This window comes from Sorex araneus, chromosome 10, assembly GCF_027595985.1.
Source record: "Sorex araneus isolate mSorAra2 chromosome 10, mSorAra2.pri, whole genome shotgun sequence".
NCBI lineage: Eukaryota > Metazoa > Chordata > Mammalia > Eulipotyphla > Soricidae > Sorex > Sorex araneus.
The window spans coordinates 22832619-22847262 of record NC_073311.1 but is presented as its reverse complement, the minus strand read 5'-3'; the positions used below and the strand labels follow the sequence as shown (position 1 = coordinate 22847262).

The 14644-nt window shown below is 34.4% G+C and overlaps 1 protein-coding gene across 1 annotated transcript in view; it reads right to left on the bottom strand.

Moving 5' to 3' along the window:
* Window positions 1-14644, bottom strand: part of PTPRQ (protein tyrosine phosphatase receptor type Q) — a 213419-nt gene that overhangs the window by 189521 nt on the left and 9254 nt on the right. The window contains exons 5-8 of the mRNA XM_055118437.1: window positions 14273-14472; window positions 12905-13154; window positions 11708-11836; window positions 11281-11427 (exon numbers count right to left, since the gene is read on the bottom strand). Of these exons, the coding sequence (XP_054974412.1) occupies window positions 11281-11427; window positions 11708-11836; window positions 12905-13154; window positions 14273-14472 (726 nt within the window). The remainder of the gene's footprint in view (window positions 1-11280; window positions 11428-11707; window positions 11837-12904; window positions 13155-14272; window positions 14473-14644) is intronic.

Genomic DNA, 14644 nt, shown 5'->3' with positions numbered 1-14644 from the left:
GTGAAAAAATAAATTATTGTTTAAAATATAAAACGTTCAGAACCCCCCAAAACACTGATTGTTTCTTTCAAGAGATCAAACAGCATCCAATCTAAAGGAAGTAGAGACAGGCATGCACACTGCTTGTCGCTTAAAGGAACAGTAGATCAAGAAGGATGAACTCTTATTAATGCATATGCAGCAAATGAAGGGTCAGCAAAGCTTATCATTCTTCTGCTCATAAAACTAAAGAAATATATTTGCAGAAACCAAATAGTAATGGGCAATCTTTGGACTCCATTTTAGCCAATAGACAGATCAACCAGACAGAATATCAGTAAAGATTCATACAAGATCCCTAAGTGAGTAGTTAGGAGGAGTGGGATTAATGGACATATACATCCCCCCCCCAATTAAATATGAAGTCTTCTCTAATACACATGAAACATTCTCTACGATAGAGAATTAGCATGTAATGCAAACACATAAATTAAAAAATATAAAATTATATATATTGGGCTGGAGCAATAGCATTGGCCTTGCACGTGGCTGATCCAGATTTGATTCTTCCATCTCTCTAAGAGAACCCAGCAAGCTGCTGAAAGTATCTCACCCGCAGCGATACAGTGAAAAGTATATCAAGCAAACTCTCAGACTACAATGCCTTGAAGGTATAAATTAACCATAAGAGGAAGATGTACATGCTGGGGGAAAAGGCAGCTCAGATACAGAAGGGACCACCAAGTAAAGGGTGTTTGGAGGGCCCACTCAGGATGGGAGATGCGTGCTTAAAGTAGACTGTAGACCGAACATGATGGCCATTCAATACTTGCATTGCAGAACACAACACTGTAAAGGGAAGAGAGAGTAAAAGGGAATGTGCCTGTCATAGAGGCGGAGGGGGGAGGGTGGTAGTAGTGGGGGCGGTTGGGAGGGATACTGGGATCACTGGTGGTGAAGAACGGGCACTGGTGGAGGGATGGGCACTCGATCATTGTATGACTGAAACGTAAGCACGAAAGTTTGTAAGTCTGTAATTGTACCTTACGGTGATTCATTAAAAGATAAAAAGTAAATAAAAATAATAAAAAATAATTTCCTAGTAAGAAAAGAAAAAAACAAAAGGAAGATGTACAAAAACTCTAATACCTGAAAGGTGAACAAAACACTGCTAAATAACAACTGGATCAAAAAAATTTAGGAAGGAAGAAATGAAGATTCCTGATAATGATAAGAATGATGAGACAAAGTATCAGAAGCAGTGGGACACCGCAAAAATCGAAGGGAGAGGACAGGAAATTCATAGCAATACTGACCATATATTAGGAAAGAAGGAAAAAACAAAAAATCATCAACTTAAACACATCTTGAACAACTTAAGAAGGAATTATAATGAATCCCAAAATTAGCAAAAGGAAAAGAAATAATAAAAATTAGAGCGGAAGTAAATAATATAGAAATCAAGGAAGCAATACAAGAAGTCAATGAAACCAGAAGATGGTTCTTCATAAGAATAAACTACATAGAAAAATCTTTAGCTAGATTCACAAGGAAACAAAAAAAATGCCCAAATAAATCTGATCAGAGGAAAGAAATTACAACAGACCCTTCAGAAATTCAACATACCATGAGAGATTACTATAAAGAATTTAAGCTAGAGAACCAGAAGAAATTGATAAATTCCTAGACTAATGCAATCTTCCAAAACTGAACAAGGAGGAACTAGAAAACCTAAATAGGCCAATTATGTGCAAGAAAATTAAAACCATAATTAAGAATCTCCCCAAGAACAAAGCTCTAGTCTAGATGGTTTCACCAGTAAGTTCTATCAAACTTTCAAAGAACACTTACTACTTTTACTCTTTCAACTCTTCCCAAATGTTGAAGAAGCAGGAATCCTTCCTAACAGTCTCTATGCAGCCAACATTCTAATACCTAAGGCAGATAGAAACACTGGAGCAAAAGAAAATTTCAGACTAATTTCTCTGATAAAACATAATACAAAAATCCTCAACAAAATCTTAGGAAAACAAATCCTACAACATAACAACAAAATAGTACATATACACCATAATCAAGTAGGATTCAACCCAGGGATACAAAGATTGTTCAAAACATGCAAATCAATTAATATAAGACACATCATCAATAAAATGAAAGATAAAAATCATGCATCAATGGATGCAGATAAAGTTTTTGACAAGATTCAACATCCATGCATGTTTTATAAAGCTTTACAAAATAGGGTGGAAAAAAATCTTCCTCAAGAAGATTGGCTACCTTCCTCAAGACAGTAATGGCCATCAGTAACAAATCCCTCAGTCAGTATTGTTCTCAATGCTGAAAACCTGAATGTATCCAGGTACAAGCTAAGTATGTACTCTGTCTCCACTTTTATTCCATATAGAGTTACACATCCCAGCAATAGCAATCAGGCACAAAAAAAAAGAGATCGATGGGATTCAAATTGGAAAAGAAGTACTATTATCTCTACTTTAAGATGACATGGTAATAGATTAAAAAAAAAAGACAGTAGCCGATTAAGAAGCCCCTAGAAACAATAAATTAGTACAACAAAGTGTCTGATGACAAAGTTAACACAGAAATTGATTGTATAAATAATGAAGTAAAAGGAAGGAGATAAAAGAACCTATTCCACTCAAAACATTATCCAAAAACATAAAATAACCAAGAATTAACTTAACAAAAGAGGTGAGAAATTTATACCATGAAAACTATCTCATTTAAGAAATAAATAGAAGATCTTAAGAAATAAAAGTATCCCATGTTTCCATGTTCATGGATAGAAGAATCAATATTGTCAAAATGACATCCAACCTAAAATATAAATTCATTATGATAACCACCCCAATTCAATTCCATTCTTCAAGGACTTAGAATAATCAATAATAAAGTTTCAATGGAATTATAAAATTTCCCAAATAACCAATGTTATACTGAGAAATAAGAAGTTTGGAATAATCTTATTACCTAAATTGAAACTATACTATAAAGCAATAGTTGTCAAAACAGCATGATTCTAAAATAAGGATGGACTCTTTGACCAATGGATTAGAATCCAGTACCCAAAATCAGACCCCCACCCAGATCTATGGTAAACTAATCTCTGACAAATGTGCTGTGCTAGGGAACATGATCTCGAGTAAAGATAGCCTCCTCAACAAATGAAGTTGGGAAAACTAGATAACAAAATGTAAAAAACTAAAATATAAATAAAAATTGAATCCACATCTCATACCTCACACAAAAGTTGATTCCAAATGGATTAAATATCTTGAGATCAGACCAGAATACATAAGATACGTAGAAAAATATATAGGTAGAAACTGCAAGATTTGAACCTCAAAAGTGTTTCCAATAATGATTCCATGACAAAGGCCACAGAAACAAAAATAAACAAATTTCACTACAGCAAGTTACAGAATTACAACATGGCAAAGAAACACAGTTTAAAAATAAAAAGCACACGAATATATGAGAGAAAGTATTGACACCCAACATATTAGATAAGAGATTAATCTGATAAGAGTTAAAAATTACTCACAAGATTAACAATAAATTGAAAAATTTATCAAAAATGGGGAGGGGAAATAGACAGTGTATTTGCATAAGAAAACAAAAATTGAAATAAAAGAAAAACAAATGGCCAATAAACACAATAAAGTACTTATCATTATTTGTTTTCAGAGAAATCCAAATCAAGATGGAAGTGAAATCCTCTTACATCAGTGAGAATGAAAGGTATTTAAAAACAAAAACAAACAAACAGAAAAATTTGTCCTGGGATGTGATGAAAAAAGAACTCTCATCCACTGCTTGTAGGAATCCTGTCTGGTTCAACTCCTATGGAAAACAGCGTGGAGAGTTCTCTGGAAAGAATAGAGCCGCCACACTGCAATTCCACTTCTGGGTATCTACCCCAGGGACACAAAAATATTACTTGGAAAGGACATATGCACACCAATATTCATTGCTGCACTTAGCCCGATAACTAGGCTATCGAAACAACATTGGTGTCCAAGGCAAATGAATGGATAAAAAAGAGTGGATATTTATAGAATGGAAATCATGCACCTATGAGAAATGATGAAATTTTTCGATTTGCAATATAAATAGAACTGGAGGATATGTTGAGTAAATTAAATCAGAAGGACAAATACCGATGATCGCACTTGTCTATGGAATGGAGAATAACAGGATTAAGGAATGCACGATATCAAATGGGACAATATCTAGATTACCCTTGACCCTAGAATATAGAAATGAGGAAGAAAGAAGAGGAAAGAAAACGAGGAGATTAGTAAGAAGAGGCAGACAGGAGATAACAGGATAGGGGTAGGGGCCTTAAAATATCAGTGATGTAGAAGTATGGTAGGGTAGAAATATTACATATATGTAAATCATGGAGCCAACAACACTGAAAACATGAGACTCAAACTACAACAGCCAAACTTGAGATGTGCCTTTCAAGGAGACAGGCTGAGGTTGGGAGGAAACCTGTGGCCATTGGTGGAGAGAAGTTGATATTGGTGTTGAGGTTGGCGCTGGAACACCGTGTGAACTCAACTCTGGATAACTTTGTAAATCACGGTACCTTAGTTAAAATATGTTATACATGCACATATATACACATATATAATAAAAAGTTAAAATAACTAATTTTTATTTTTTATTTTATAAATAATTTTTAAAGAAGAAAAAGAGGTTCTAGTTTAAAACCCCACCACTATTTATTCAGTTATCATTCAACAAACAACACTCATAATATATCCTCTGAGCACTTGAGAACAGATAGGAAAGTAATATAGGCTATGTTCTTTAGGCAAATCACCCCTTGGCAGGTTTTATTAACATATTCTCCTTAGGAATTATGGTATTATTATATTTACTAATATTTCTTTTTCAAAAAAGGTAGAAGTTTCCAAATAACTGTAGTGTGAAATTAACACCACTAGTTAAATACCAAAGCTCCCTTTCCAGTCTGAGAGACAGGATAGCAGCTAAGACATGAGCCTTGCACTTGACTGACCAGGTCTCATTCCCAGGCACTACTTTTGGACCCCTCAGGGCAAACAGGAGTAAGCACCCAGCACAGGGGGTAAGGTCCAGCACTCCTCCTACCCATCCGTCCCCTAAAAAAACAAAGCTGGCATTGCACCTTCATGTTATATTTTGGGGTTTTTATATAGAGGACGCCATCTGGTATGTCTCTATTTAATTTGTACTTCTGTGGAATCTCAATTAAGAAGGCAGTTTAATGACTACATTGATCTGATTAATCAGGCAACTAAATTGCCTAATTAAGAACTAACAAAGAAATGGTCAGTTTTGTTTGATGAGACAAATTAGTGCAGTACTGTACCTAAAATTACCAAAGATAGCAGAAGCAAATATATTTGTACTTTCTCTATGTTAAAAAGGCCTAAGAATTGCATTGGACACTTTATTTTTAATTTACATGATATTTTTCAATGCAACTTAAATATTATTCCATGGCATTAGTATCTAAAATTACAATCACATAAATATTCCCATATTACCCTTGAATGTAAAATATATTCCTAAATAATTTATAAACTCTACCTTTTTCTTTTATGAAAAAGGAAAAACTTTAGAAGACAAAGGAAATGGAGTAGATAGCACTCTATCCTGTCTTTAGGAGATACTTGATCTCTCACAAATTCTTATGAAAAACAGGTAAGTGTGGATTAGGTCAAACTGCTTTAACATTGATACTAACATAACTAAAGAAAATTAAGCACATAAGGCAAATATTCACTGTTAAGTATTAATGTTGACGGTGTGCCATTGTACACAGGTAGCATTGTAGCACTGTCATCTCGTTATTTATCAATTTGCTCGAGTGGGCACCAGTAATGTCTCCATTGTGAGACTTGTTGTTACTATTTTTGGCATATTGAATACACCATGGGTAGTTTGCCAAGCTCTGCCGTTTGGGCAGGATACTCTCAGTAGCTTGCCAGGCTCTCCAAGAGGGACAAAGGAATGGAACCCAGGCCGGCAGCATTCAAGGCAAATGCCCTACCCACTGTGCTATTGCTCACGCCCTGTTGCACATAGGTATTCTGTAAAAACTATTCTAAAGTCAAAACATCTATAAATTTTAAGTATATGTGAGAAACAAATTACACAAATAACTAGTAAAAAGAATTCAAACAGTTTTCAGTTTTTAAATTAAATTAAACTTTGAAAAACATCGAATGAGACGAATAGCAATAGAATAAATAAAGCATATTAAATAATCCTTACCATTATCTAGTAAATTAAACTTTCATTAGAAGTACATTTTGGGGGAAAAAGTATTAAAAAAGAAAACCTATTGAGAATCATGGAAAAGAAGTGAGAAACTCAGTAATTTCCCTACATTTTTTTTTATTTGTAGAAAATAGCAAATTGAAATCATTAAGGACAAAATTAGCAAATTTATTGAAAGAACAAACATAGATTTTAAATATTTTGTATTTAAAAATTAATGCTAATCACCTTATGAAGTATCTGACATTCATGAGAAAAAGGTGGGACCAGAGGTGACAAAAACAGTGGAGGATATTGGGTATTTGAAGATGATGGGGGGATGAGGTGATTGCACATTAATACCATAAGTGTTAACACTATTGCAACCATAGTGAAATAAAAGCAACCATAGGAAAATGGTTAATAACAACCATTTAATTGGTTTAAAGAGAAGAAAAGCCAAAGGGAATTTTAGGCACTAAATTTTCTTAAGATTTTTAAAAGCCCTTGGGGACTTAGAAATATTACAGCAAGTTGGGCACTTGCCTTCTCAGTGTTTGACCTGGGTTTGATCTTGGCACCCCATATGCACCAAGGGTTTGCCACAAAGCAAAAACAATTGATTATAAACTACTATACAAAAAATAAGAAGCCACTACTACCTATGTGATATTCACTGGCTTTGCCTAATTCTATAAGAAACTGGAATATTTCCTAACATTGGAGAATGCTGAACTTTGAATTTTTCCCCAAATCATCTCACTTTTATAGTTATGTATAAATTTTCTCAATAGCATATTAAGGTATATGTTAAAATTTATGAAAGTTAGGAATTGTTATAATGTATACTATTTTATATTCAAAGCAGATTACTATTTATATTAGCCTCCTTTTTAGTGAAACAGTAACATTATTACATAGCACATATCATTTACTATAAGATTTCAATTAGAGGCACCGGCCCCGCTCTCCACTGAGATGTGATCCCGGGGACCACACGTGTGTGGCCTCACCACAGCTGCACGAGCATGAATGTCTCCAGACTGAGGATGTCTCCAGACTGAGAACTAGGCTGCGGCCCCATGCCTGCCCAGGAGGGAAAAGGTTTTTCTCTCTCTCCTTTTCCTTGCAGGGGGGAGGGGGAGGGCGTGGCGACCACCATATTATGACCATATTATAAGGACCACAGATGAGAGTTACAAACTTGCAATGACCCAATTTCTGGAAGAAATTTCCCTGGACTTAGTTGCTAAAATACAGATATCCAAAAACGACCTCATTTCTCTTCACAGAACGTCTGACTCTAGTGGGGAACTCCTAACAATAATAGTGAGTTTTTTGTTGAAATGTTGAATGTAACCAAAGTAAAAAGAAAGTAAAGTGAAATTTATCAGTTACACAGGTGGGGGAGGGGAGGGGGGTGGGAGGTATACTGGGGGTTTTTTTGGTGATGGAATATGTGCACTGCTGAAGGGATGGTTGTTTCAGCATTGTATAACTGAGACTTAAGCCTGACAGCATTGTTATTTTCCACATGGTGATTCAATAAAAAAAAAATATTTCAATTAGAAATTTTCTATCAACTGAAGATTTTTTCAGATTTTAAATTCCATTCAAATATATTAATGTAAGTTCACTCCTAATTATTTTTTAAACGGTGATTATTTTTAAACTATGGAGAAAAATACTAACCTTAATTAAAAAGCAAAGAGCCAAGTCATATTATTAAATAAAAAAAAGTGTAAATCTAAGCTATCAATTTTTATTGAAAGTATTGCAGACAGATATACTGAAGGGGGCTGATAATAAGTTGTTTAGGAAATAATAAAACCATAAAGAAACTGCCTAGTCATTAACCCTGAAGCTAAGCAGGAAAGACTGGCCCTTTTTGCAATGCAAACACCAAGCTCTTTGGAGATGCAAAAAACTGAGGTGCCACCCAGCGAAGGTGTCTACCTTCAGAGAACTGAGAAGTCTGCAAAAGAAACTAAAGGTCATGATAAGAGCATGAAAAGTCTTTCCATGGACAGAAAACTACATAGAAAGTCCCACGCCCGAGCGTTACAGACAGGGTGCAGTTTGGGAAATCCTTACTAGAAAGGCAAGCAGTCGGCACTGAATCTTGGAGTTCACCCTTATTTCAGCATCTGAGCCTAAAACATGCACTCTTGGCTCCCCCCACACACACCACTTTCCTTCTTTCATTCTCTCTGTCTCTGTCTGTCTCTGTCTCTGTCTCTCTCCTTTTCCCTCCCTCTTCTTCTCTCTCCTTTATCTTTCCCTTCATATTTTTCTAAGTACTGTTGTATTCACTGGTCTTTTCCTCTTCTTGAAATTCTCTTCTTGGAAGGAAAAAAAGGTAATGATACTAAAGTAACAATTCTAGAAAACCCAGACAAAAGTTAGGAGTGACTTTTCTTTTTCTGCAAAGAACAATTCTTCACTCCAATCTGAGTCTACAACCTCCAGTTCTCTGATGGCGTCAACCAGTTTCCACGCTGTAATAGATCAAGTGAACTTCAAGCAAAGCTTAACATAGCCTTGCGGGGCTGGTGTGACACAGGCATCCACATCTTACAGGTCTCATGGCAGACTTCAGCAGTCCTGACCCTCAAAGACATTCTCCCTAATGAGTGAAGGCCACCTCCCTCACTTTCCTTTCTCCCAAGTAACACATATCAAGATAACTGACTCCCGTGACTTGCAGCGTAAATTATCCAGGAAAACTACTACTTGCATGTAAATCACCTGCAACAAAACTATGCAGTTCTAGTGCGTCATCTGGTATCCTCAGGCACTTTAAAGATCTTTGTGTTATAATTGTAACTAGTGAATTAATTAGTGTTATTAGAAGTAGAAAGAGACAGTCACTACATTTGCCAGACTATTCTACTGATGATCCACACTTCTCCCACCCTTATTGGAGCACAACAGCTGCCAATGAGCCTCCGGAGTGCCACTGGAGTGTGTCTATAGAATGAGAGGTTTAGGTAGACAATGGGATTTTTTTCAAAAGATAAATTTCTCCTTCATGGGACAAATAGAGTCATCTATGCAAAATGATTTGGTGTAAAATAATAACCCAACGTGAAATACATTGAGCAATAGTATGAAAGTTCTACTTCCTATTTTGCTAGTAAAAAGTGAAAAATATTAATAAAGGGAAATGAATATTTTAATGACATTCAAAACAAACAAGCTTTTGATGTTTGTGACAACGTGTTAGTTCCCTATTTTTACCAATGTCCCAAGAATGGTGGCAATGCAGAATGATCTTAAATTACGGACTGAATTAAGAAAATCAAATCAACCTGACTTGAAAAAAGACAAAATTTCTGAAACTACTGAATTGTATAGCAAGAATAAAAGCCAGTTCAATTGGGCTCATTGAAAACTAATACCACTAAAATCAAACTCAAGGACCCTGCTAAATTGAGAGCCAGGTTACTCTGCTGATAATCATGCACAACTTTGTCTAGTTTTTTTTAAAAAAAAACAATTAAGACCCAGGACCCAAGCAATTTTATTGAGGATAGCCATATGCCTTACATGTGGTCTACCTGGGTTTAGTCCCTAGCATCCCATATGGTCCCCTAATTTTTGCCAGGACAGATCCCTGAGTGAAGATCCAGAAGTAAACCCTGAGCATCAAAGGGTGTAGCTAAAAAAACAAGCAAAAAAAACAAAGAAAATTCAAAACCTAATTTTTTGCATTACAACCAATTTTTAAACGAGATGGCATTAACTTTAAGATCTAATGGAGAAGAAAGATATAACTTTAATTATTCTTAGAGAAACACAATAGAAAATTTTATCCATTTGCTTAAACTCATACACATTAGCGTTTTCATTTGAAACTTGCAGAAAACAATTTCTACATTCTTTAAATATCAAATTTTAAGGTTTTGAAGAGGTGCAAAATTTAATAGATGCTGCCCTCTAATGGCCAGAACCTTGAATAATATTTATGAAAATGTCCAGTCTCTAGTTATGTGAGTGCGATATAAGCATTTACATGTATTTATTTAATTTACATGTTACTACATATTAATAATCATATAAAAATAGAAACTTTTAAAATAGTTGATCTGGTTGTAGAAACAATTGAATTCTCAATATTTGAGAATTACAATATTTAACAAATTCATTGTGAACTTTCGCCAAAAATAGACCTTCCTCCCCCCAAAATAACATATTTTGGCTTTGTTTTGGGTGCCAGGCTTGCAATCCAGGTCATTTATACTCGAGGTAAGCACTAAAGTTCACTTAAAACTGTAGTGCATTTTTTTGTTGCTTTTGGTGGAGTTTTTCTTTTGTTTTTGAGCCAGATTCACAGTATAGTCCTTCTGTGGGATCACTTCATATCGTGTTCAGTAACCGTACGGATTCCAGGGATTGAATGCAGTTTGGTCTCATGAAAGGCAAATTCCTTACCCACTGTCCTATCATCATTCTAGTTTCCAAACTGTCATTTTTAATATACACAAATAGAAGCGTTTCTTTAGGAGAAACGTTAATATGATAATGTATAATGTATGCTATTCAATCTGTACCATTCAATCTTCAGAAATCCACACTTGCTTAGAATAAATGCCCTTTAAATTGAAAACATACTTTATTAATGGCATTGAGGAATATATGAATCCCTTTGAGCATTCTGTAAGAAAAAAAAACCTCATCAGCTACCTTAAACAACATGGGTTAAACAATGTCAGCGTGTTTATTTACTTTAATTCTTCTAGCACTTTTGCTGCTATTCATTGGAAATCTCCAACATGCTGGCATGATGTGGACTATTCCCTAATTTCACTTGATATTTAGACTGGCTTATTATGAAACATGCTCTGAGTTTAATGTTCTGGCTAACACATGTTAAGAATGTATGATATTATGATCTGACAAGCAATAAACATAAAGAAAGAAAATAAAAACCAAATGGCTTCTAAAGTAATGTGAAACCAATATAATAAAATTTATAAACAGAGCAAAAAACTCTTATTAACATAACTAAGAAAATGGTCTTACCTTCTGGAGGAGTGAATATTGATATATTTGATTTGGGTCCAATTCCTGCACTGGTTTCAGCTGCAATATACACATCATACATTGTGTAGGGTATTAGGTTTGCGAATGTAAATTTAAGGTCTTTTGTGCTGTTATCCAAAATTCGACCTCCAAAAAACAAAAATAATTATAAATGTGGAGGGATACAAGTAAAAGTGCTAGAGAACATGCTTTACATGCAGTATATTCACCAAACTCAGGTATATATCCCCCAGACCCCTAGTACTGGCCAGAGTGGCTTCCCCCAATGCACTACACTGCCTGGTGCCATCTCCTATAGCAAATAATGAACAAAAAATTATTTCATATTATCGAAAAGCTTAATGCACATAACTAATTATATATAATTCTTCTTTTGCAAATGTTAAAGAAATCAAGAAAGACCTACCTGTTGGTCCATATAGTTCAACTCTATAACTAAATTTTCCTGTTGCTATAGTTGGTGGGTCCCATGAAATTGAAAAGGATTTTCCTGTAACGTTGCCTGTCACACAGTTTTGTGGTGGTCCTTCAGGCACTAAAATAATTGTTGAAAAGTAAATAGTAGATATGAATGTAAGTAAAAGAGTGTTTTTTTATTAAATGCACATCATAAAACACAAAACCGGAGATAAAGACATTACACTGTGAATGAAAGCTTTCTTGTACTTAAAAAAAAGGAGGACACAGAATATATTTGAAAAATTTTAAAAAACATGATGGTACATCGTTAAGTCTTACTTAATTCTGCTTCTGAGTACATAGTGCTACAGTAAATAGTACTGCAGTACAAAGTACATTATTAGTACCTAATGATAATATCATTTAAAGTCATTTAATCTTAATACCACTGCATAAGAAAGGTGAGATTACTGCCTCCATTTTTCTCATGAGGAAATTGCAGTGCAAAAAGGAAACAGGTAAGTAAATTATTTTAATTTTTGAGGGGGCACACCCATCGGTATTCAGGACGCACTTGCAGGTCTGTGCCCAGGGTTCACCCTTGGTGGAACTGTGAGAAGTGTATGTGGTACTTGTCTTAAACCCAGGTAAGTGACATGCAAGGCAAGTAGTCTACCCATTGCACTAGCTCTAAATTTTCTCCCTAGTGGGTTAGGGGAATTAAGCCAGAGTTCGTAGATAGTAGGCATGTGCTGTATCACTGAGCTGGAACCTGGCCCTTAGTTTTAAATTACTGTTTCTATTTTTTACAAACATGTTAATCAATGGAAGTCTCTGTAATTGCATGTGTTCACCGTATTTGTAAAAGCACATAGTTGAGAGAATTTAGATATTATGGAAAATACACAAAGGGCAGGGATAATTGTTCAACAACAACAAAAAAAATTCTGAGATCACAGAAAAAAAGCTGGTCCTTTAAAAAAAAATGATTCAGGTTTTTATTTCCTTCAGTTTTTTGTTAATCTTACCAAAGAACATAGAAACTAAAGATGTTCCAGGTGGGAACCTAATACTTATTATTTGGAGTGGGGGTGGCACTGGGGTGGGGAAAGGGAGTGTATTTTAAGGTAAGGAAGGTTTTAACAAAAATAATTAAACAAAAAGTGAACTAATATTCCTAACATTTTTTTAAATACAAACATACCTGATTCTGGTGTTCTGACAATTGTACTATCAATATAACCTGCTTCAGTTGTAACAGCAGAAACTTCAAAAAGATACGTTGTATAAGGTCTCAAATGTGTCACCACAAAACTGATAGGCTCCTTCCACACAGAGCTTATCTTACTCCTTGTCAACGTGCTTGATGCATGTGTGGTTCTCACTGTGGGTGTAACCCTACCCAGGGTTGGAGAAGGGCTGGTCGTACTCCATAAAAATGATTCATTATTTTCCTTGTGGATAAAATAAATACCAATAGAAAAATAATGTAGTAATTCCTAGTGAACATGAGAGTTGTGACTCACTTCTTTTTCTTTTATACTAAAAATATTATTCTTAGCTTGCACATACAAGTATTTTGTTGGTTAAAGTTTTTACAGTTTTAGCAGATTAACCAATTCAAGATAGGTAAAATTTTCTTATATTTTAATTATGTCTATAATATTTAGAACAGAATACATTTTTTGAACTTTATGAATAGAGCTTCAAAGGATTTATAGCAAAGGTTAAAGAACAAAACAGCAGTAAGAATTTTTAAAATTGACATTAAAAATATAATAGTCAAAGACATGAAATACATACATTCCCTTATGTAAATATTAAAAAGCGATCACTTTCTTATTATTAATACAATTTTCTTATAACTAATAAAAAGACAAAAACAATGGAATACTATTGTATGTATGTAAGCGTTATGAATTAGAATTATGTCCTAATATTTAAAAAAGAGATTTGAGACATATTCATCTAAAACATTTCAAACAAAAGTAAATTTGATTGTTTATCAATTAATATTATTAAAAATATCACCAAAATTGTTTTTGAAAATTAATAACCTAGAAAATCATTATTAAAGTACTTCTGCAAATTTCTCAATGTCTAGAATAATTGTTTCACCGAAGGCAGTACACAAGAAAAATAATCCACTTCTACAAAATTAATCTTGAGTAAATCCTTCATTTTCCTCCTGTATTATAAAAGTATTATTTCTCTCATCAATAATCTTAATTTTTTATTTCAGGGCTTTATAAAGTATCTGTTGCTGACGTTACCTCACTTCCCTCACTAACACACAGGTTCCACCTTTCCTTAGTTCCAAACCCATCAGGAAATGTTACTTTTATGAAGTCTTTTTCTTAAAATCTCCTTATGTGATTTGGCTATTCACTCCTCAATTCTCAAATGCTTCATTTATTTTACCTTATTTAATAATGCCCACAGAAATCTATAACCAGTTATTTCCATGATTAAATAACCACATTAATAAAATATACAGTATACAAATACCAAAAACTACAAAGCCTAAGTGTAGGCAAAATTCTTAGACACAGAACATTTTCATGATACTTACATTGCATTCTGGCAATCTCCCAGTTAAAAGGTCCTCTACACGGATTGAGACATCTTTTACTACTATCCCACTTCTGGCGTGTTTGACACTGATCTTGAAGCTTGTAATTTTGCCATTTGGTTGTCGAGGTAAATACCAAATCAGGTTCACTGCTGAATAGTTAAAGGCTTCAACTGTGAGGTTCACAACTTTTCCTGGTGCTGGACAAGTGAAGAGGATTCAAGGACAGAAAAAAAAATATATATATATATATACATATATATTATTAAACAGTATATTTTTCTCTGAGAGGGAATCAAAGAGGTTCGGGTAGCTTGACAGGCTCTGCCATGTGGAAGGGATACTCTTGGTAGCTTGTTGGGCTCTCTGAGA